This window comes from Leuresthes tenuis, unplaced genomic scaffold (assembly GCF_036924035.1).
Source record: "Leuresthes tenuis unplaced genomic scaffold, fLeuTen1.0.hap1 SCAF_21, whole genome shotgun sequence".
NCBI classification, from domain to species: Eukaryota; Metazoa; Chordata; class Actinopteri; order Atheriniformes; family Atherinopsidae; genus Leuresthes; species Leuresthes tenuis.
In genome coordinates this window covers 20,187,679-20,209,495 of record NW_027325375.1, presented here as the reverse complement: position 1 = coordinate 20,209,495, position 21,817 = coordinate 20,187,679, and the positions used below count along the sequence as shown (strand labels likewise).

Below are 21,817 nucleotides of genomic sequence, written 5' to 3'. Positions count from 1 at the left end.
GGTTGATTTTTCTTTAAAAAAAACAAAAAAACAAACAAACATTTTTATGAGCCTTTTTTACCCCCACAGGTGGGTGAAGTAAGTTCTGCGTCTGTGCCGGTCCTCCTGTCTGCATCTCCAAAAGAGGGCAACACTGACCACCACTTCCTGTAGGGAATTCACTATGAAGTGCCTCGTACAATGTCACTTCAAAGACACAAAACTATCCCTTGAGAAAGCGTCCGCCCTCAAACCAAAGGAAGGCTTCGGGGGGGAAACACTGAGACACCAACAAGCAGGGAGAAGGAGGAGGAGAGGGTTTCTTTCCCCCACGGATCCTGGCCCGAGCAAAAATCTCCACAAGGGAAGCTGGAGTCTGTCCGAGGCCTCCTGATCGAGTGATTACTGAGGAAAGTAAAGCTCCACTGCCGCCGTTCGCGTCATTTTCTCGTCAGAGCAGCAGCAGATGTTCACTGATCGGCGCAGGAGATGAGAACCGGAGTCTGGGCCAGCTCTTTCTTCTGACTCTGAGCCAAGCCTCTCTGGCCTCTGAAACAGGACACGAGAGAAAAATTTAGAGCGCACCGACAGCTTTTACAGCGAGCTTTGTGTGTGAACGCGTGTCAGCATAATACAAACGGTTTCCTCGGGCCTTCCTCTGGAGCAGGTGCGACCACAAAGGTGAGAAAATGGACAGATTTGGTCGAAAACTGGGCAGGTGCTGGTAAAGGTCCTACTTAACACCAATATCCCCAAAATCTCTTTAACTCTACATGTATTTTCTAACTAATACGAAGTATAGAAAACATACGGTCTCTCTAAGGCCTGAACAGTGTGTCTCTGAGAAAATGGGACCGTTACACCACCAAAAGAAGTCTCACAGGAAGTATGACATCATACGCAACTGCTTAGTTTCAACTTCTACTTCACTTTTCAACTGTTTTTGTCACGTTTACGATCTTTGCACCTGATTTGGTTTTGATGGGTCGTACAGAAGATGCCTTTAGAGATAAACCTATCGCAAAAAACCTGTAACCTAGCATCTTACATGAAGGATGTACCCGTTCAGATTCTAACAGACGCGACAGCAGGCATGATGTGTTTCTACCTGTGAACGTTTTCCATGGCGGCCACCTCAGCGAGCGCTGCCAAGCTGAAGAAAGCAGGTAGCTCTTGTGGTACGGTGCTCCTCTCTGCCTCCTCCGCTGGGTCGCTGCTATAGCACCTTGTTTCATTGCATAAATTCTGTTGGGGTAATGGCTTCTTATCCTGTTCCTGGTTGGGGTCCCGAGTTTTGTCCTCCGTCGCTAAAACGCACAAACCGAAAAACAAATAACGTGAATAAAATAACTTCTCTAAAGATAGCAATAGCATCACTTTGTACCATGAGTATCTCTTTAGTTTAGTTAGTGAAAAACTGCTTTGTCTGATATCGTGATTCCACATTTCCATACATCACTGCACCTATTTCCCATAATCCCCACAATATAGAAGCAACGAGGTGTGGCTCAAGACTTTAAAGCCGTGCTTTGGGACTCACCTTCAGCTGGAGACACGCCGCCATCAGCTGTGCGCACCAAGTGTGTGATCTTGGTCTTTCTCGCCTTCCTCTTCTGGCTCCCAACCAGCATCTCCATACTGGCGGTGCCCTGGACATCTGGGAACATTATGGCAATGGGGGCACAAGATTTGGCTTTTGAAGCTGAGTCCAGCGTGTTGGAATCACTCTGCGGCACTGCAGAAAAGAAAGGCTTCTGAACAACTGCACAGTGATGGCGACAGTCCTTTAAGGAAGGACGGATTGATTTATCCGCCGTGGTGTGTGTTAACTTTTCATATTGTTTTAATATAGCCCATTTTCCTGCTTTTGTTCACCCTGAACACGAAGCCCTCTGGGGGTCAGCTTCTCTTAATTTAGTGGAATATATAAAAGGAGGCGAATTGACTGAACTTCATGGTTTCATTTATCTTTACGTGATGAAGATAGCCCTTCATCGGGGAAAACCAGAGCAACGGGATGTCACTGAGTACCCATGAAGTAGCTTTAACTCACTGTGTGTTTCCACAGGAACCTTCATGAGACTCCATTCCTACCTTTTCCAGCTTTAGAGGTGTCCTCTTGGTTGGTGGGGCTGTCGGCCTTCTTCTTCTTCGCGACAGCGGCCCCCTTCTTATCAAAGGTCACCGGGCTGTACTGTGGCAGGCTGTTGAACTTCTTTTCAAACTCCTCCTCCAGTTTCCCAAGTCTAACAAACAAAGTTCAAACAGAGGCTGATCTCAAACACGAACCAGGATGCAGAGAAACCTTGTCCTGCTCAGCTTTTTCTCAACAATGTTGGCACCCTAAAGTCAAATCGTGCTGCATTCACTGTCACTTAGAAATAGGACGTTTCAACCCTTGCTCTGCTAATAACAGCAAATTCTCATCAGCTGTCACCGCCAGCTTGTTTTATATCCCGACTAAGAAATTGGCTCTTTCTTTTTATCCCAGTCAGTCAATGGATAATCTGATTTCCCATTAGTCAAGTGACTGCACCAACAGCAGCTCCACCGTCACCAAAAATAACTCCACACTGTCACCTGTTAACTGAGGTGTAAATTCATGGAGGAAAAAAATAAATAAATAAATAAAATCGAGCTATTATACTGTATTTCTGTGGTATTTTGGCTAAAACTTCAGGAAATTGCATCAATATGCCCCCTTTCAAGACGTCCCATGAACATAAACACCTTCAGTGTAACACAAGGAAACATGACTGACCCCTGTGAAGGCTCATCTTTGGACTTAGACTTTTTCAGCTTCTTGGGATTCGGTCCTATCTGTGAAACCGCCCAGCTGTCGTGAGTCCAGTTGGCGTCATCAAAACCCCGGAAAGCCCCTCTTTTACCTGCAGACACGAGCACAAACCACAGAAATCGCATAAGATCATCGATATCCATCAACGTCACCAAGTGTACGAGGTAGACCGTGTCCTCTATGTGGCTAAATGGATACCTCGGTCAATATTGGCTCTCAGTGAAGTCAGCATCCCCTCAGAGACCAGAGTTTTATACAAGGCGCCTTTACAGCTGCGCTCGGATTTCCTGGAGCCCCGGCTCTCTGCGTTTAACTCGCAGGCGGTGTCACCAGCCCTCTCCTTCCCCTTGTCCTCCTCTTTGAGCTTCACGGGTGAATAGTCGCATTGGGGTTGAGGAGGTTCTGGCGTGAAGCTCTTGAGATCCGTGCCGTCTACGTTCGCTTCCTCTGCTTTTGACTTGGGGTTAACGTCAGTCATCGCCTCCTTCACCTCCGCGTCCGAGGAACCATGCTGCCCACTGCTGTCATCCACCTCCTCCTCTTTCTCTTTGACCAGCGGTTTAACTTTGATCTTGCTTTTCTTTTTGGGCAAACCCAAATTTCCAGCAGTCAGACTGGGGAGGACCCTCTTCTTGGGCTTGTCCTCTCCGTCCATCCAGGCCCCTCGGGCCACAGCCTCAATGGTACTGAAAACACTGTCCGCGTTTATTTCCGAATGGTCACACTTCTTGTTGAGCCGCTTCGCTGAGCACGGGAGCTCATCGTTGTCGTTCGACTCTGCCGCCTCTTTCTTCTTGTTCTTCTTTTTGACACGTGCACTTTGGCTGCTGTGTTGCAGGGGAATGGCATCAGTGGAGGTAGAAGTGACAGAGGGAAGAGAAGGAAGGAGGGCTGACGTGAGAGTGGAAGGAGGATAGTGGTCAGTGTCTGGTTTCTCCTCTTTGATCTCTGGCTTGATGGTGGTTTCCTGGAGAGACGCTGTAGAGGAGCTGTCCTCTGGCTGAGATACAACTGTGTCCATTTTCCCAGCTTCAGATGCTAAACACATCTGATCAAACACAAAAGAACAAAACATGTCAAACAGATGAAGAATAATCCATGTTTTTAATCATGCTCACACTCCTTTTTAGTAAGAAATACCGTCTTGATGTGTCTATTTTAAGCTGATTTCAGAAATGAATTCATCATTCTGAACTCTCACCTTGAAATGTTTCGATCAAAACTGAGGGACCTTTTTTTTCAGGATGTGCACATATAAACATACAAATGTGAAAAAAAAAGTGCACTCAAGAAAATAAGTACTTAATATGAAATTCATCTAGTCCCTATCAGGTCTTAAAATAAGGGAAATAAAAGCTCAGAGGAACAGAAACACATGTTAAACTGTGTCATTATTTATTTATAGAGAAGCAATTGTTGCTGCCCATCAATCTGGGATGGGTTATAAGGCCATTTCCAAACTATTTGGAGTCCGTCTTTCTACAGAGAGAAAGATTATTCACAAGTGGAAAACATTCAGGACAGCTGTCAATCTTCCCAGGAGTGGACGTCCCAGCAAGTTCAAAAAGCCAAGAGCTACATCTCAGACTCTACAGGCCTCAGTTAGCATGTTAAATGTTAAAGTTCATGACAGCACAATGAGAAAAAGACTGAACAAGTATGGCTTGTTTGGAAGGGTTACAGGAGAAAGCCTCTTCTCTCTAAAAAGAACATGGCAGCACAGCTTAGGTTTGTAAAGTTACATCTGAACAAATCACAAGACTTCTGGAACAATGTCCTTTGGACAGACCAGACCAAAGTGGAGATGTTTGGTCATAATGCACAGCAGCACCTTTGGAGAAAACCAAACACAGCATATCAGCACAAACACCTCATACCAGCTGTTAAGCACAGTGGTGGAGGGATGATGATGTGGGCTTGTTCTGCAGCCACAGGACCTGGACACCTTGCAGTCATTGAATCCACCATGAACTCCTCTGTATACCAAAGTATTCTAGAATCAAATGTGAGGCCATCTGTCTGACAGCTAAAGCTCAGCTGAAACTGGGTCATCAACAGGACAATGATCCCAAACACAGCAGAAAATCTACAACAGAATGTCTGAAAAAGAAAAGAATCAAGCTGTTGCAATGGTCCAGTCAAAGTCCAGACCTCAACCTGACTGAAATGCTGTGGTGGGACCTGAAGAGAGCTGTGCATAAAGCAATGCTGCAAACCTCAATGAGCTGAAGCAACATTGGAAAGAAGAGTGGGCCAAAATTCCTCCACAACCATGTGAGAGACTGATAACATCAAACAGAAAACCATCACTTCAGGTTATTGTGTCATGTGTTGTTGTATTTACTTAATTTAAAGACCTGGTAGAACCAGATTATTCCTATTTTTTTTTTTAACATTCTCTGTTACATGGATTACAGGATTTAAAATGAGGTGCAATTTATATTTCTCATGACTGTCCGTGTGTGTTTTTAGAGTGACTAACCACACACACACACACACACGCGTTGAGAAAATAATTCCATAAACAAACGTGCGTGTGCATTTCCGAGCCAACGCACACAAACGCGTTCACAAAATTACGGTTTTTAAAATCAGACGGCTAAAATAACATGTGACCCTGTGCTTTGTGAGGAGTGTGAGGCTTTATCCAGGATGGGGTCACACACACACACACACGTAAACTGACGACTAGTAATTGACCTGTTTACAGGTAAGAAGATTGATCAAGTGAATTATTTGACTCAGAGGTTGAACTAGTATCAGCTGATTAATCGGAGACATTAACCAACTATTACTTCGTGCCTGTATACAAACAATGAATGCAGACTCTTCTGCGATGCAATCAGTCGGTGTGGGACCATGTTAGCACTCCCCCTTGTGGCAAGTCTGCCACACTGCAGGCAGACATCAGGAAGTGCTCCATTACCTCTGACATAAGAGAGACGGGTAAGACTCACATTCCGAGGTCTCACAGCTCGATATGGTTCGCTGGCAAATGTTGACTTTATGCAGTCTGGAAATAACTCAATTCAAGTCCTTCAGTAACAACACTTACGACAACCCGGCATCACATTTGTCAAACATTTTCCTTGTGAGCCTTCAAACCCGGTAAATTAAAAGTTTACTACGTTCCAAAAACACCTTTACGTCGGAAAAAAAAAAATCTGCAAAGGGAATTCAAGGGATTGGGACTAAACAGGACTGGGGTTGCTGCGGTTGGTCAGGTCTAGGTTGAGCAACGTTATGCGCCCAAAGGATGAGGTCAGCTGACCACCTGAGTGGACTATATGACCAGGTTACTCCATCAGTGGATTTTTTTAGTTCCCTGATGACAATGCTGGGATTGATCGGGCTCAGATTGTGAAGGAGTGGTTCAAGAGTTGTCCAGTGAAAATATTACTGTCTTTTTGGACTTGCAGCGTATTTAAATGAGAGGAGCCTTACTGGGAATTTGGCCGTATTAATATTCACTGAAACTTTACTGTTTTTATCAAAAGATGGAGGCATGGAGGAGTGACTGGAACCCCAACCGTATGACCTGGGTGTGTTAGAAGCTCAGTTTTGACCGATTTTGGTCGGATGAACACATTTTTTGATAACTTAACTTCTAAGAAGTTTAATCTGAACCCAAATGACCCAACTAAATGATCCACTGTAGCTTCAAGGATCAGTATAATAAACCGTGTTTTCATCATAAAGCTGAGGTCCTGTTCATTGTTTTATATCCACCTCAAAGATTAAACTAGAGCTTCTTGATTAAAGTAACATCACGATCAGATTAGATTAATACCAGCAAATAAAAGCAACAGGTGTTAGAGGTTATTACTGTTTCTTAAACATGAAGCAAGTCAACACACCTTAAGACTTACTATCGGCATAAGAGACGACTGTTACTAACATCATTTTTACAATCTTTCAATGTTTAAGGATCATTTTTCCTACCTCAGCCAGCTGGAAGAGAGCAGACTGTCTGCACGGTTTTCCTTCAGGAGCCACTGACAGAGAGGACTGTGAACACACCACAACACGATTTGTCACTTGTTGCATTGCTTATAAAAAATCATCCTGCTGAGCCCTCTGAAGATGCTCTTTTTATTGAGCAAGAGGCACTCAAGATAACCTGCTTCACCGTGTTAATTTTCACTGAAAGAAAGAGGAAAGCCTGAAGCTTGTACCATGAAATACTTCCAGCTGAGTTAGACTCTTTGAAGGTTACCTGCCTTCGCTGGATCTAAAAGTGGTTGTTTTGGATAACTGGTCGTGTTAAAAGTTCACCAGCGACACCATCAGAACCATAAAAGATTTTAGCTGATAATAGAAGGTGTAAAAGAAATAAAACAGAACAGAAGCTGTTTGCAATGACTGAGTATATGATGAATATGTTCAGAATATTTCAAATATTTTACAAAGTTACATCTGATTAAGTCCTTATATATTGCCAGGTAAACAGGAAAAAGGTGCAGCAATCTATGGAAACATAAACAGAAATACAGTATATAAGTACATGAGAGTTTGTACAATTCTAACTTTAGACACTTTGTTAGAAGCAGCCTGACACAAAGTCACATCATCTGTTCCCATTTCTTTAGTTGCACCTATGAAAAACACCAAAGATAACACAGTCTGACAGACAGAAAATACTATTTTTGTACCAACAAGGTGATTCCCAAAGAGCTATTAGCAGAAAACTTGGCATATCTCAGCATGGTGTGCAGTGTGTCCTTAAAACATTTGAGGAAACTGGACAAGTGGAGGACAAAAGAAGAAGAGTCAGGCCTAAAAAAACTATCTGAGACCTGAGAGATTAACAGAAACCTTCAGTTGATCCATCTACTGTTGGACCAAGCCTCATCAGAAATGGTCTCCATGGAAGGGTGGCTGTCAAGAAGCCATTCTTAAGGAAATTCAAATTCGTCGTTCACATTGTCAAAATTTGATAAATATCCTGCCATGTTGCACAAAACTAGCAGTACCAAACTCTGTGTGAAGTTAGCCAACTGTCACAGAGAAAGGAGTAAATAAACTGCTCCAGGGGGGCGTGTGGATGAAGTGGTCCCAGTAGAGTGCCTGTGTAAAAATCCCTCCGTTAGCTTTCTTATAGCCGCAAGTAGCCACATAACAGCACCTATGAGCTAACAGGTATAGTACATGTTCATTCATTCATTCGTCTTAAAGTATTGGTGAAATAAAGACAGATAATGCCTTATTTAGAGGCTTCATCGTCTTAGCCCCGTTCACTCCGTTATATGGATCGCGAGTTATCTAAATAGCGTCCGAAGGACGCCGACTTTCGCCAAACTGTTCTCGGTGAGTAGATAAACGTATTTCATGCCAGAAATAAGGTCTAGGTTTAAAAATACCGGAGTTCCCCTATAAGGAAGGGAAACAGGGAGAAAAGGCTGAGCTATGCCAAATGACACAAGAAGTGGACTGAAAATCAGTGGCAACAGGTCTTATGGAGGGATGAATCCTCCCCAGAGCCCGGACCTCAACATTATTGAAGCAGTGTGGGATCATCTTGACAGAGAACGGAACAAAAGGCAGCCGACATCCAAAGAAGAGCTTTGGGATGTCCTTCAAGAAGCCTGGAGAACAATTCCTGAAGACTACTTAAAGAAATAACAGGAAGCTGGTCTAAGAGGGTTCAGACTGTGTTGGAGAATGAAGGTGCAACATATAAAGAAATGAGGGGTGGATTAAGACTTTTGCACTCTGTTGTAGATAATTACTTTTCTGTTTGCACATTTCAATAAATCACTGCACCTATTTGCTGTTTTCCTCACAAAATATACCGACACAAGGGTTGGATCAAGTATTTTGCACAGTGCTGCCACATTCATTCCTACCTCTGCCACCGGGGAAAGGGCGGACTTGACCCTGCTTTCAGTAATGTCAGGCACTCTGTTTGGAATAGTCCGAGACGACATCTGAATGCGTCAAGCGTGTGAAAGAAAACAAGTCAGTCGGCAAGTTATTAGATGAGACTATCTGCATGAAAGGGATCCAGCTGATCAAAATTCATGTAATTCGATTTAGGGAGACGAGGCAAAGACTCATTTTGTTGTTAGAACCTTTGATTTAAAACGATCAAAAGAGCCAAAGATAGGAGTACTCAAAAAGCACAATGGCTCATTTCACATTACCATAAACCCATCACTCTAAATCTAAATGATGGGGCATTAATGAGCAGGAATAGAAAGGAAGCATTACTTTAATGTTCCAGGTGGTAAACGTGGCTCTATCTTTGACTAGTTTTTCTTTGGCTGTTAAGAACTATAAATATATCCTATCAATTGTCTACATCTGCAAAAAAGACCTGGAATATATTGAGAAAGGTAAGATAGAAAACACACCTCTTCCTTATCCTCTGGAAAGGAGTTTCCTTCATTGGCTATGTCCGGTAAACTGGGTTTAATAGTTGAAGGGACCTGGAGATGCAAAGGTTAGTGAGTCAAAATAGAAAAACGTAACGTGAAAAAGAAATGCTTGCACAACAAATAAGACATCAGATTCAAAAGGATGCATCTGTCTGTAGGTTTTTAACAGGAACCAACCTCTCTGTTTGTGAGGGCGTGTTCACCAGCTAACAGCAGCATGCTAAGGCCTCCCATCTTTGTAGGATCTTACAATGAATGACACAAGTTACAAAAACACTCAAAGACTTGGTCGTGCTACTGCGGAAAACCATCATCTTTCACTATACGCACCTGCCATGGCAAAGTTTAACTGTGGCAAGCTGTCGGTTTTGGGCACTTTTTTGGCAGTGGAGTCCTTGGATGAGTTGCAAGGGAAGGACCAAACTTTTTTGCGGGGGTTGCTGACTGGCTGACAGGAAGGGCTCTTCACTGGTTTGCTGGTGGTGGGACACCACTTGTAGCCTGGGTTTGCCTTCATAAAGGCATCCTTGTACTGAAAGAACATGGAAGATTGATTAACAATGGGTGCCTAAAAGAGTGATCGGTACCAACTGTCTCTGTCGAACTGCAGATGAGGGAAATCTAAATGTTTTGAGGATTAAACTGCTTCCCTGCTTCGTTTGGTGTGTGGTAGTCTGAGCTGATTTTGCTGTGTGTGCATGTGTGAGCTCTTAGGACTGTGTGCTCTGTCATGTAGTTCAATGGTTACTGAGTGCAACTGATCTCAAAGGAGGCAGACCCAGTAGAAAGGAAGGGTGGAGTGGAATGAGTGGGTCATTCCACGCCCTAAAACAGGTCAATAGAGGTGAAAGAGGTGTAAATTCAAGGATAAAAGGTGGAAAATGAGCTGCTGTACTGTCTTTCTGTTGTATTTTGACCAAATCATTTCATTAAAACCACAGGAAATGGTGTCAACTTGTGAAAATTCTTCTTTTTTGTACAGTTTGAGACAAAACAAGAAGCAAATATGAATTAAAAAGAGACATGGACTCTGGGAGCAGTCTTACCTCCTTAGCCATGTCGGTGTATTTCTGCTTCTCTTTGGGCTCCAACACAGCCCACCAATCAGCCAGGATTTTGGTGGCCCCCCGGTTGTCAAGACGTGGGTGTTCCTGGCGCACCAGGGAGCGGTGGCGTTTGCAAAAGAGGAGGAAGGCATTCATCGGCCGGCGTGCCCGCTGCTCACTGGAGTCCTCCTCAACTTCCTCCGTTGTGCTTCCGCTCTGCACCTGCGACTCCCGCTCCTCACTGCACAGCGCTGGCTGCTGAAAAAACAAATTCAGAGAGCGCAAAAGCTTTACCGCGTCCGTGTGATAAACTCACAGCTCGGCTGTTGAGAGCGTGGCATTCAATGACATGCTGTGGCACGCTCACCTTCTCCAGCTCCTCTTCATCTTCTTCTTCCTCCTCCTCGGAGAAATCCAGGGCCTTTTTGGAGAGAAGAGGGTGCCACTGCAGGCATTTGCGCTTGGGGCGTTTCCCGGTGACCTCCCCTGCAGCAGGCGGCTCCTTGCCCCTTCCTCCGCTCTTCATGGTACTACCGCACCTGAGACAAAAGAAAATAAGAGGATCCATTTAGTACAAAACAACAGAGAAAACACATCAAGCCTCATTGATTACATGACAATAACAACTATTAATCTGCACGACTCGGCCAGAGGACGTAAAAAAAAGGCCTTTCAAATACAATGTAATGCTGTTTCAGTTCTTTTTAAGCAAATAATTAAAATACTTGAAACGATAAAATAACAATTTCAAGGGGACTTGAAATAAATTAAAATCCCCTGAAATAAAAATGTGGGATTATGAATTTAAATTAATCAGAAACAAATAAAAGTAATCGATTAAAATGGATCATTTTTAAATGACAAACAGTTATTTATTGTGCTGCATCAATTCTAAATATTAATATTCATGGAAATTTGCCCTGTGATGGACTGGCGACCCGGCCTCTCACCCAGTGGCAGCCGGGGAATTCAACTTTGGTTGCTGCTGCTGCTGCTCACGGCTCATTCCTACCAGAGGTTGGCCTTAGCTGTGTCTAATGTCCGGTGATTTCTCACTGGGACTAATTGGAAAATGCTCACCCTCCACGTGAATGTGTGGAAGCATAATGACAATGAAGAATTCTTGATTCCTGAGAGCATATTTCCAGGAAAACAATTGGAGACGATCGATCGATCGATACCGGTTTAAACGTACCGATTCTGGTCTGTGGTGACACAATTATCCCATTTTATTAGCAATAAATAGATGGAATTCATCCAGTTTAAGTAATAGTTCAGTTATAGACCCCCCCCCCCCCCCCAAAAAAAAAAAATTAAAGGTCATTACAACAGATTATGTCATAAAAATCCAGCTTAATTTTGAGGAACAAGTCTTTTCAAACCTCTGAAATGAAGCTCCTGTCTATATTTAGTCTGTCGGTTTTCTTATGTCACTGACCATCACTTCACTGGCCTCAATTTATTATGCTAATTCTCTCAGTTAACTGGCCTCAGATTATCCCCCCACTGTGGGATACACGAGCAGCCGAGTATGAGAGGAGCAGCAAACGATGGTAATTTACAGCCGGTGGACTCTATATGTGACCTGAATATTGAACAGGACCCAATTTATGATCGCACTGCGGTCTAAGCTTTCTCATCTGCCCTGTGATAGAAATGGGAAAAGAACTTAGTGGACACCCACATCCAGGTTTTCAAAGAGCTCACAAAACGTTTAAAGGCGTTCTAAAAATGGAACTTGAACCAGGAACCCGTCTAAATGTTTGTCATCGCGGTCATTTTTTCCGATTCGTCTGTAGATGACTGTGGCTGTCGGATCACAGCCTGATATCAGTCCAAGTCATGTCATATGTCCAGGAACTTTCCAGAAATTCTTGTTGACCATTAAAGCACAACGTAGGAGATCCTCCAGGCTTGTAAGAAGAGTGAAATAAAAAGCCAGCAACTCTGGCTTTACGAAAACGCGCGTACTGGACAACACAGCTTCTCATGCAGAGGGCTCAAAGGTCATCCAAAACTCTTAGATTTCCCCAGACTTCCTGAATCTTTTCACAATATTCTGCTCTATAGATGTTAAAAGACTGAACTTCTTTAAGATCTTTCATCGAGATGTTTTTTTTTAGGACTTATTGATGATCCTCTGACAGAGTTTGACACAAAGTGGAGAACCAAAACCCATCGTTGTTGGACGTCTTTGGTGGATGCTGCTTTTATACCCAATCCTGACACCCTCACCTGCTGATTGGAGAAGCTTCCAAAACATTCTTTCTTTTGTTTTTTTTAGTGTGTTGTTGGCATAAAACTTTCTCTTTGTTTATATTTTCGAAATACAACGAAGCTGTTCAGTGAAGACACTGAAAATACGTTCTTTGGACTCGTGTGTGTTCAATAAACGTTCAAATGAATTTGCAAATTACGGGTTCGGGTTTTTAACTGAATTGAGACAATTTCACAACATTTCTGGGAATAACCCTGATGGAGAATCCGGCATGTCCTTCTCCAAGTTTTGCCAAATGAGTCCTCCGTAACCGAACCCCAAGCGGAGGTAAAATACCCAAAGCCTGTTGTATCTGTTGCTCAGTGCAGGATATTCATTCATCTCAAGAGAGAAGCAAAGAAAAGTCTGTCTGCGGCCTCACTTTTTTGTTGTTAGCACGATATCTTTCACATTTTTTTAGTCCAACTGTGGCATCGATCGATAAATCTCTAGATTCCCTTTATGTGTGTCCATGAGTCCAGTAAACAGGGTATTATAAAAATGATAATTTGTCACCTTTGTCACTTGTAAAAACGTCAAAGTTAACATGTAAAGCTACGATGGAGAGAAAGGGGATTCACGACACTACTTTAGTTACAAGACATACAAACAAATTCACAATGCCTCACTATGGTATGGACGGGGACCAAAAACCAGAATTAGCACCAGCTCCAGGCTCGTAAACAAGCATCGATAAGGCCAAACTCTTTAAAGGCCACCAAATTAAACAGAAACGCAGTGAAATGCATCAAAAAATGACCTGAGAAATGCTGACAAATAAAACTTCATCCAATACAAAGGATGGCTTCTGCACAGCGGCCTCCCCCGTAAACATCCCAAAGTCATAAAGCTAACTCTCAGATCATTTGGAGAAGAAAAAAATGTCTGCAGTTATTAACTCGGGACACGGTAAGCGTTAGCTTGGAACATTTCTAAGTGATGTTGTCAAATAATGCCGCAGGCGACATGAGTCAGGAGCCATCAAACACCGTCGCCCAACACATTATTCATCAGCAGGTGATGGAAAAGCAGCAGAAAGTCACTGCAGTTTATTCTGAAGGAATTGCGTGAAGAGACAGTTGAATGCAAAGTCGTTAGCCTCAGTTTTTAACTCAGTGTGAGGGCTGTCCTGACAACCAAAGATAACCCCCGTGATTAATATCTCTAACTACGAACAGGCCATGCTTATCAACAACATCGTGCATCGTTGCACTTCGCATTGGTCCACAGATCCCAGGTCTGTTGATCGTACTACAGTCATAACCTGGTTCAGTTCAGCTCAAAACGTGAACACATGATATGTGACGCGTAGTAAACAACCCAAAGCAGCACCCAGAGATTCCACCCTTGCTGGAACTTTGCATCTCCACAAACAGGTGACGTGTCGCTCGACTGTAGTTTTCACATCTAACAAACAGAGCCTACTCCACTCTGTGGCAACTATCGGGGGAGCGGTGGCCCCGCCAAGGACATTTTCGCTACTATGTGAACGCTCGGCGAGGCATTATTTTGGCCAGGCTCTTCACTGAGACTCTGGGCTCTGCCAGAAAAGGGCACAGCGGCAGCAAGCGGCGAACGACACAGACCGCAACTCTGATTTTCACCTGGTAGCTGGTAAAAAATAATACCATCAGCATTGCCTGGATCTTAGGCAAAATAATAATAATCACAATCCAACCACCGACAGACACGGATCCCAATCATTTCAACTGACCGAATGAGAGGGCAGACAGTGTTATTTCGGTAATGACATGAATGTACACCCCCCACCACCACCCCCCAAAAAAACAAACAAACATTGAAGTCATATTGATGCTTAAGCATCGATTAAGCAGGCTGCAAATAAAAAAAAATCCACTGCTGTTTACTGGTGGGGCACATGGTCTTGTGAGTGCTTTGGGGAAATCGTAATTAGAGACGAATCACTTGAGGAAAACATGCATTAGGCAATATGTTTGTTGAATATTACAGCGACGATTTGACTTTGATAGTTGGAGGGATAGTGGAGGCCAGCTGTCATCAATACAGCTGCGACTGTCCTGTTATTGATGTCGATATCCTGATATTGAGCGCGTTAATACTTTTGACGCTTTCAAAATATCGTGCAGCCCTACCGCAGAAAGTTACAAGTCAGTTGTTAAGAGTTTCTGCAGTAAATTAATTAGAAAGTTCCAGCCATGTCTAATTTCTTTGTTGATTTTTCTCACGTTGCCGCAAATTCTGAGCAAATACTAATATATAGTATGAGGAGAATTTAAGCATTCTCGCGTATCAGTTACAGCTCTAATCATTGGTAGACCAAGTGTTAAGAGATATTTGTTTTGTTAAAGAGGGGCCGCGTGAACTATTTGCGAGCAGTCCGTGTCTTACCTGCAATAGAAATCAGGCCAAGCTAACCTCGGCTCGGACCAAACGACAACTAAAACGACTCAAACCTCGAAAAACTTCTTGGAACTCTGAGCGGATGCTATATTGTGGGCTTTCGCGATGCTCCACTTTGGCGTCAGACTGTTATTTACAACCGAAGCACATCTGTGACGCAAGCAAACACCTGTCTGACGTCAAAGGTACGGGCTGCACAGATCCACAAAGCGGCGCTAACTTGAAATGCTCTGAAAATCTTACGTATGTTTGGCTTGTTTTAGATGGTTAACATTCACCGTTCTCACGGCCCTGGACTGAGCAGCGGTTACTTCGGCTCAACTGTGAGAAATCTTACTGAATTTACCAAACCGAGAGCAGTCTGAACACTTCCTGCTGCAGGTCAAGGAGGATACACGCTGAATCGCAACAACCGATTCTAAGCGTACCGTTGAAGGAAAGTGGGTTTTATGAGCTGGCAGGCTGAAAAATGACTGCCCCGTTTAATATAGCGTTTTAATGTTTGCCATCTTTCATCTGGGACTTCAGGGTTCAGAGACAAACTATTCTGAAATATAACCCCACTGTAAAAAGATTAGGACATTGTGGAAAATGTAATTGAGAAACAGAATGCAATTGTTGTAAATCTCAAAAAAACAACGTTTCATTCACAGCAAAATATGTTTATGAAACAAAGAAATTAAGACAATTTGCTGTTTTATGAAAAATATGAGCTCATCATGAATCTAACGGCAGCAGCACGTGTCAGAAGTGTTGGGATGGGGCAACAAAAGTTTGGAAAGGTAAGAGGAAACAGCTGGAGGAACATGCTGCAACTTGTCAGCTTAATTGGCAACAGGTCACTGACATGTTGGGTATAAAGAGAGCACCTTAGAGAGGTAGAGTCTCTCAGAAGTAAAGATGTGCAGAGGTTCAGCAATCTGCAAAAAAAAAAAACTGTGCCTGCAAATTGAGGAGCAATTTCAGAAAAATGTTCCTCAGACTTTAAATATTCCATCATCTGCAGAACATAATATCATCAAAATATTCAGAGAATCTGGAGGCATCTCTGCTTCAGGCAGCTCTGCATTAAAAACGGACCCGATTCTGTCCTGGAAATCAATGCATGGGCTCAGGAACACTTCCAGAAATCATTCTCTGTGAACATCCACAGAAGCAGGTTAAGGCTCTATCACGCAAAGAAGCCACATGTGAAGAGGATCCACTGGACCACTGGACCAAAGCTAATCTAAAATGGACTGAAGCAAAGTGGAAAAAAATGTTTTGAGGTTGGATCAAAACCTGAAATTCTGATTGGAAATAATGGACGCTGTATCCTCCAGACTAAAAAGGGAGAGGGACCATCCAGCTTGTTATCAACTGATAGTTTGGGGGGGCATGGAACAGGAAACATGCACATCTGGAAAGGCTCCATCAATGCTTAAAGGCTTAAAGGTATAAACAGGATTTAGAGCAACATGTGCTTCCATCCAGGCGACGTCTTCTTCAGGGAAGGCCTTGCATATTTCAGCAAGACAATGTTAAACCACATACTGCATCTATGCCAACAGCATGACTTCGTAGTAGAAGAGTCCGGGTGCTGGACTGACCTGCCTGCAGTCCAGATTGTTCACCACCTGAAATCATTTAAAATACAACAAAGAAGACCCCGGACTGCTGAGCAGCTACAATCCTACATCAGAGAAGAAGGGGACAACATTTATCTCCCAGAGGTCCACCAGCTGGTCTCCTCAGTTCCCAGATGTTTACAGACTGATGTTAAAAAGAAGAGGAGACGCCACACAGTGGGAAATGGGAACCTGTCCCAACTTTTTCTGAAGTCCTGTTGCTGCAATTAAATTCAAGATGAGCAAATATTTCTCCCTTTAAACGTTTGATCCATTTCCGATGTTCTCTTGTGAATAAAACACCGGTTCATGAGATCAGCAAACCATTGCTTTGTGTTTGTATTTACTTTTTTTTTTGGTTCTTGGGGTTCAGAAATGAAAATGCAATATCCATTGAATAATTCAAGAGAAACTAGATTCTCCCCTACAAACATTGTATTAAGTGACAGTTTTCTTCTTATATCAGGAGCTGCAGGGCGTCCCGATGCTCTTTAACAACAAACAAGTGGAATTATTTCACATAAACAATGAACATTTCTGCATGCTGTCATCTCTTATCGGCGTGTGTTCTGTCTCCTGTGGCACACACGAAATTAACCATCAATGAATGATCTAATGGCTGCATCCCTCTGGACAGGGATGCAGACTGGATGCGAGTGTTTGTATTTATTCGTGAGTGGAAAAACGGGATACTTACTGAAGAAAAACTATGGAAATGCTGTATGAATGATGAAGATGAATCTGCCACAGCCTTTGTCATACAATGACGATGACCTATAAAATACAAGACACTGCTCTCAGTCATGCGTTACACCGTCATCTCTGTAAGGACTGTGCTATTACAAGATGCTCTCAAAGCCACTTTAGGGACACATCAGTGCGACACATCGAACAGCGACAGACTTCATCAGCCTCAAAGTACGGTGGGACATTTTGTCAGACTTGATCACTTATCGTGCCGTCGATCCGCCCTTGTGGCCAAAAGCTAAACATGTAGGCCAAAACCCGGCTGCCACTGGGCGCATTTCACACAGCACTAACCCGGTCCAAATCGAGCAGCCACCGCTTGTCGCGGGCGACTATCTGGCCGTGCAAAGGTTTCGATGTGATCTCAGGTGAAACTGCTGACGCCCGATCGGACCGTTGGTCTCAGAAGTGAAGTCTCGTGCTGTTACATCGAGCTTCTCGACGCACGATAACGGTGCAAAATGTGCGATATACGTCCAAATAAAAGACCAGTTCGCCCACACTACGGGTTCCGACCTCGAAGCGAACAGTTTTTGGTGCGTGTCTGAGTAAAATGTCGATCTAAGCTGCGACGAGACAGACAAGCCGAATGAGAGTCCATCTTGCCTCGGTTTGGAGGAGAAAACCCAAAGTACAGTAGTGGGAATTTCACTCCTGTCAAACTCTCCGATGACAATGTCGCCGATTTGTCTCCTCGTCCGTGGGGAAAAAAAACACTCAGAGTGGTTAATTAAACTGGGGATCTTCTGGCGAGGCAGATGCATATGTGAATGATGTTTGGCAGAGCAGCAGCTCCATTTCCTAGCACTGTTACTAGGAATAAAGTAGCTAGTTAGCTTGCTAGCTCTGCCTCCTGCTAACTGGACGCGTCACGGTTTTAAGATGCAATTGTTTCCCAAAAACAGCCGGAGCTCGTTGACCAATTGATGGCAAAAGTCAGCGGCCGAAACTGCGGTCGAAATCCTCGTTTGCACTATTGCAACTGTTCGTTAACATGCGGGTCCGGAGGCTGTGATGCGGATAGAAAAGGGAAGAGACGGGGGGGCCAAGTCATACCACCTCTGAGAGAAACAGTTGACATTTATTTCACACGGAAATTTCAGCCGAGGAGAAATGTTTCACGGTGACACAAATGCGCCCTCTTTAACCCCAGTGCTCATTGAAATGTCGATGGGAAACAAACTCATTCAGAGGGAACAGCCAGCAGGCGGACATCATGTCCACAGCAGCGATAATAACAATTTTTCAGTGGCTCAGAGGCTGACAAAATAATCACCGGGTTTTAACGTCAAAAATCGACCGAGCCACGAGTTGTCTGCCATTAACGTTCCCATTTACGCCTCGACATACCTCCAGTATTCTTCCCAAGAACCGTGGGGGTCCTCTCATCATTGGTCGTCCACCTTTTTAACTTATTAACACATGATAACAGTTCAGCACTTGCTGTACTAAAAGCACAGCTTCGTCAAGTGCAACCCAGTGAGACGCAGGCAAACAGGAAGTGGGACACATTTCATCGACGTAAAAACACTCAGGAACACATGTCACGCAGTCTGGTGGATACGAATGTAGCCTTTTTTTTTTAAAACCAGCCTTTGGATCAGATGCAACGGTTATTATGTTAAATCTGTTCAAGTTTTGTGCAAAACTCTTGAGCCAACCTTTATATAAGTAGAGGCGTACTTTAACATGTGCAAACGTCAATAGAAATACAGTAAATAAGACAAAAACAGAGTTGGTACAATTATAAGGAAATTGAAAGTGAATGTTTGGTGAGCAGCTTTATTCTCTGAACCCTCTAAGGGACGAGCTTTCTGTCATTTCTTTAAGCAGTCTTCAGGAATAGTTCTCCAGGCTTCTTGAAGGACATCCCAAAGCTCTTCTTTGGATGTCGGCTGCCTTTTGTTCCGTTCTCTGTCAAGATGATCCCACACTGCTTCAATAATGTTGAGGTCCGGGCTCTGGGGAGGATTCATCCCTCCATAAGACCTGTTGCCACTGATTTTCAGTCCACGTCTTGTGTCATTTGGCATATATCAGCCTTTTCTCCCTGTTTCCCTTCCTTAAGAATGGCTTCTTGACAGCCACCCTTCCATGGAGGCCATTTCTGATGCATCTCTTTCTTAAGGACATCACTTTCAGATATTGTTCATCTGCTGTAGATAGTTTTTTAAAAATCTTTTAGGCCTGACTCTTCTTCTTTTGTCCTCCACTTGTCGAGTTTCCTCAAATGTTTAAAGGACACACTGCACACCATGCTGAGATATGCCAAGTTCTCAGCTAATAGCTTTTTGGGAATGTTGGTTTTCTGTCTGTCAAACTGTGTTATCTTTGGCATTTTTCAAAGATGTCCAAATAAAAAAAAAACTGAAAGGCCTTCAGAAAGCCTGGATAGAAAAGATTACAGTAAACTCTGTCTCCTTGGAAGACAAATACAAAGAAATGAGGGGTGACTTAAGACTTCAGCACCAAATAGAATATTCAAGACTTTTTCAGGATTGAAGCAGGCTTCCTTTTTTCTTCCTTGCCTCTCACACGATTTCACTCAATCTATCAAACTTTCTTTACACTCTCATTGTACTCGCCGATTGACAGCTACATTTAAAATGAGAGAAGAAAACAAAGTGGAACCAACATCCTTCTTCAGAAGGAAGCCATTTGGGTCTTGTACCACTTTATCTTTTCAAGAGATTTTAAATAGTAAGGGGCTCCCTTGTTACTCTTTATCAACTGTAACAATGGTGTTGTTGCCAGGAGAGAAGGATAATCTAAGAAATACAGATACAGAACATTTGTGAAAATGAGTGAAAAAGCACATTATTCAAACTATAATTGTTCAACTATCAACTATTCAAATTGGTCTTGAACTATTATTCAAGACCACTTTAAAATATCACAGTAAAGTCTGGCTGCTTGGAAGCAAACATATAAAGAAATCAGGGTTGGATGAGCACTTTTTGCACAGTGCTGAAGTGAAACATGGTTTCAGGAGACTAAACTAAACTCAAATGCAGAATTTGTACTTTCCAAAAACAAATTTTTTAAGGCATGGAAGTTGACTTTAAAAACAAAAGACGAGTAAAAACGTTTATTTTCATATGTAAAAGGACACAAAGTGTGTGAAATTATAGACAAAAAGCGATGGCGAATGTTTGGGTTGGTCAAACCCAGACAGACGAGTGACAAAATGAACGATAGTCTCACAGTGCAACGTGTGGTTTTATTTCCTAAAGTAAACCGGAAGTCGTCCTCGGCACTCTTTGTTGCTTTACGTTGGCACGGAAACGCAGCTTCTCACAGATGATGAATGTTATTGTCGGCAAAGACGACACATTTAACGACCTCAACCCCCCAAAGTAACACTGTTATGAGTTCATTCTTTCAAAAAAACAGACTTGTTCAGTCACTTAATTTAACAGAAATTACTTTCGTTTTCCTCGAGGTGGGAGTAAATTCTCATCTCAGCTCTCCCCTCCCCCGGTTAGCAAAGTGCTCTCACCGCCGACCGTTTGGCTTGCCGACACCATCCCTGACTTAACTTCATCTTTTAGCGTCGTTACACAGACAAATGTTGCCGAAAAGATGAACAATATCTCAGAAAACTCAGATAACGACTAACCGCTGTTACAGTCAGCTGAGTGATTACTTGTCAGGAGCTTCCTGGGTGCTCAGCGCATGATAACCGATTTAAACAGAGTGATTGAGATAAACACCGACAATTTAACAACACTTACCTGTCTGAATACGCAGGATGAGGGTTGATAGTTGTTTAAATCCTTTAGGTTAGAAAACTATCAACAGTTTTGCAGCATACTGTACATATTGAGAATACCCACCCCCAACATACATCCCTGTAAGCGAGTGGTCATCTCTTTTGATTGACAGTTCCTTTCCACCAATGAGAAGCCTCGCTAGATTGAAGTGGTCGGAAGTTGCAGTCCTCAAAGTTTGTGTTCAGAAAGCATTTATGGTGAAGTTAGGTTTCAAAATATAAATACTGCTTCTCTTTTATATGTAGGAAGAACGAAACTGGAAGTTTGTTTTCATTCATGTACATTTTTTCATGGTGTTACCCACAGATATTGTCAAGAATGCTGCTACAAAGTGCAGTATGCTTGTAGCCAGTGCACAATGACTAAGTTTGATAGATTTATCATTATTTTTTTGAGAAGCCTGCTTGAAGATTGACTTCATCAGTTCACCAGGAAGAGATGCTCAACTGATCCAGAAAACAAAGAATGACTGGCCCAAATGTTGCTTTGAATGATGACACTGACTCTGTGAATTCGGCCTCCTATATTTCGGCCCTTATCCACCAGATATGACCCAAGTTTGGATTTTATTTGAGCCTTTGGGACATGTCTATCTGTGGTATTTGTGATATAGCAAACTCTGAATTTGAGAGGCACAGCAGCCTCCAGCTCAACTGTGGCAAGGTTTCACTGCACATATAAAGCAATTGTAATGTGTTTCTAATTCACTCAAACACACACATATAACTATGTGCTTTATACATGCAGCCCTTTTTCCCATCGTCAGCCAGGTGTTTAACCCAAATCCTCCCACTAAAACTCACAGACGGAGCTAAAAAAGCCATTCATCAGGCCAAATTTAAAGGCCAAGTT

General features: G+C 43.1%; 1 protein-coding gene across 6 annotated transcripts; it reads right to left on the bottom strand.

Moving 5' to 3' along the window:
• Positions 1-66: 66 nt before the first annotated feature.
• On the bottom strand, positions 67-21,049 carry bbx (BBX high mobility group box domain containing). 6 transcript variants are annotated; one of them, XM_072374314.1, is made up of 15 exons: positions 20,927-21,049; positions 17,143-17,219; positions 10,567-10,738; positions 10,200-10,457; positions 9,484-9,685; positions 9,331-9,398; positions 9,130-9,204; positions 8,623-8,703; positions 6,719-6,784; positions 2,975-3,824; positions 2,741-2,867; positions 2,074-2,225; positions 1,520-1,741; positions 1,088-1,286; positions 67-528 (listed from the first exon to the last, which is right to left on the bottom strand). In XM_072374314.1, exons 3-15 carry the CDS (start codon positions 10,723-10,725, stop codon positions 450-452), a joined length of 2,538 nt encoding a protein of 845 aa, XP_072230415.1. In that variant the 5' UTR covers positions 10,726-10,738; positions 17,143-17,219; positions 20,927-21,049; the 3' UTR covers positions 67-449. The 6 variants fall into 6 exon arrangements, with proteins under 6 accessions (XP_072230415.1, XP_072230414.1, XP_072230418.1 ...); XM_072374313.1 differs by lacking the exon at positions 20,927-21,049 and adding an exon at positions 18,543-18,674; XM_072374317.1 differs by lacking the exon at positions 20,927-21,049 and adding an exon at positions 18,543-18,674 and having other exon boundaries at positions 1,520-1,714.
• Between the last annotated feature and the right edge of the window lie 768 nt (positions 21,050-21,817).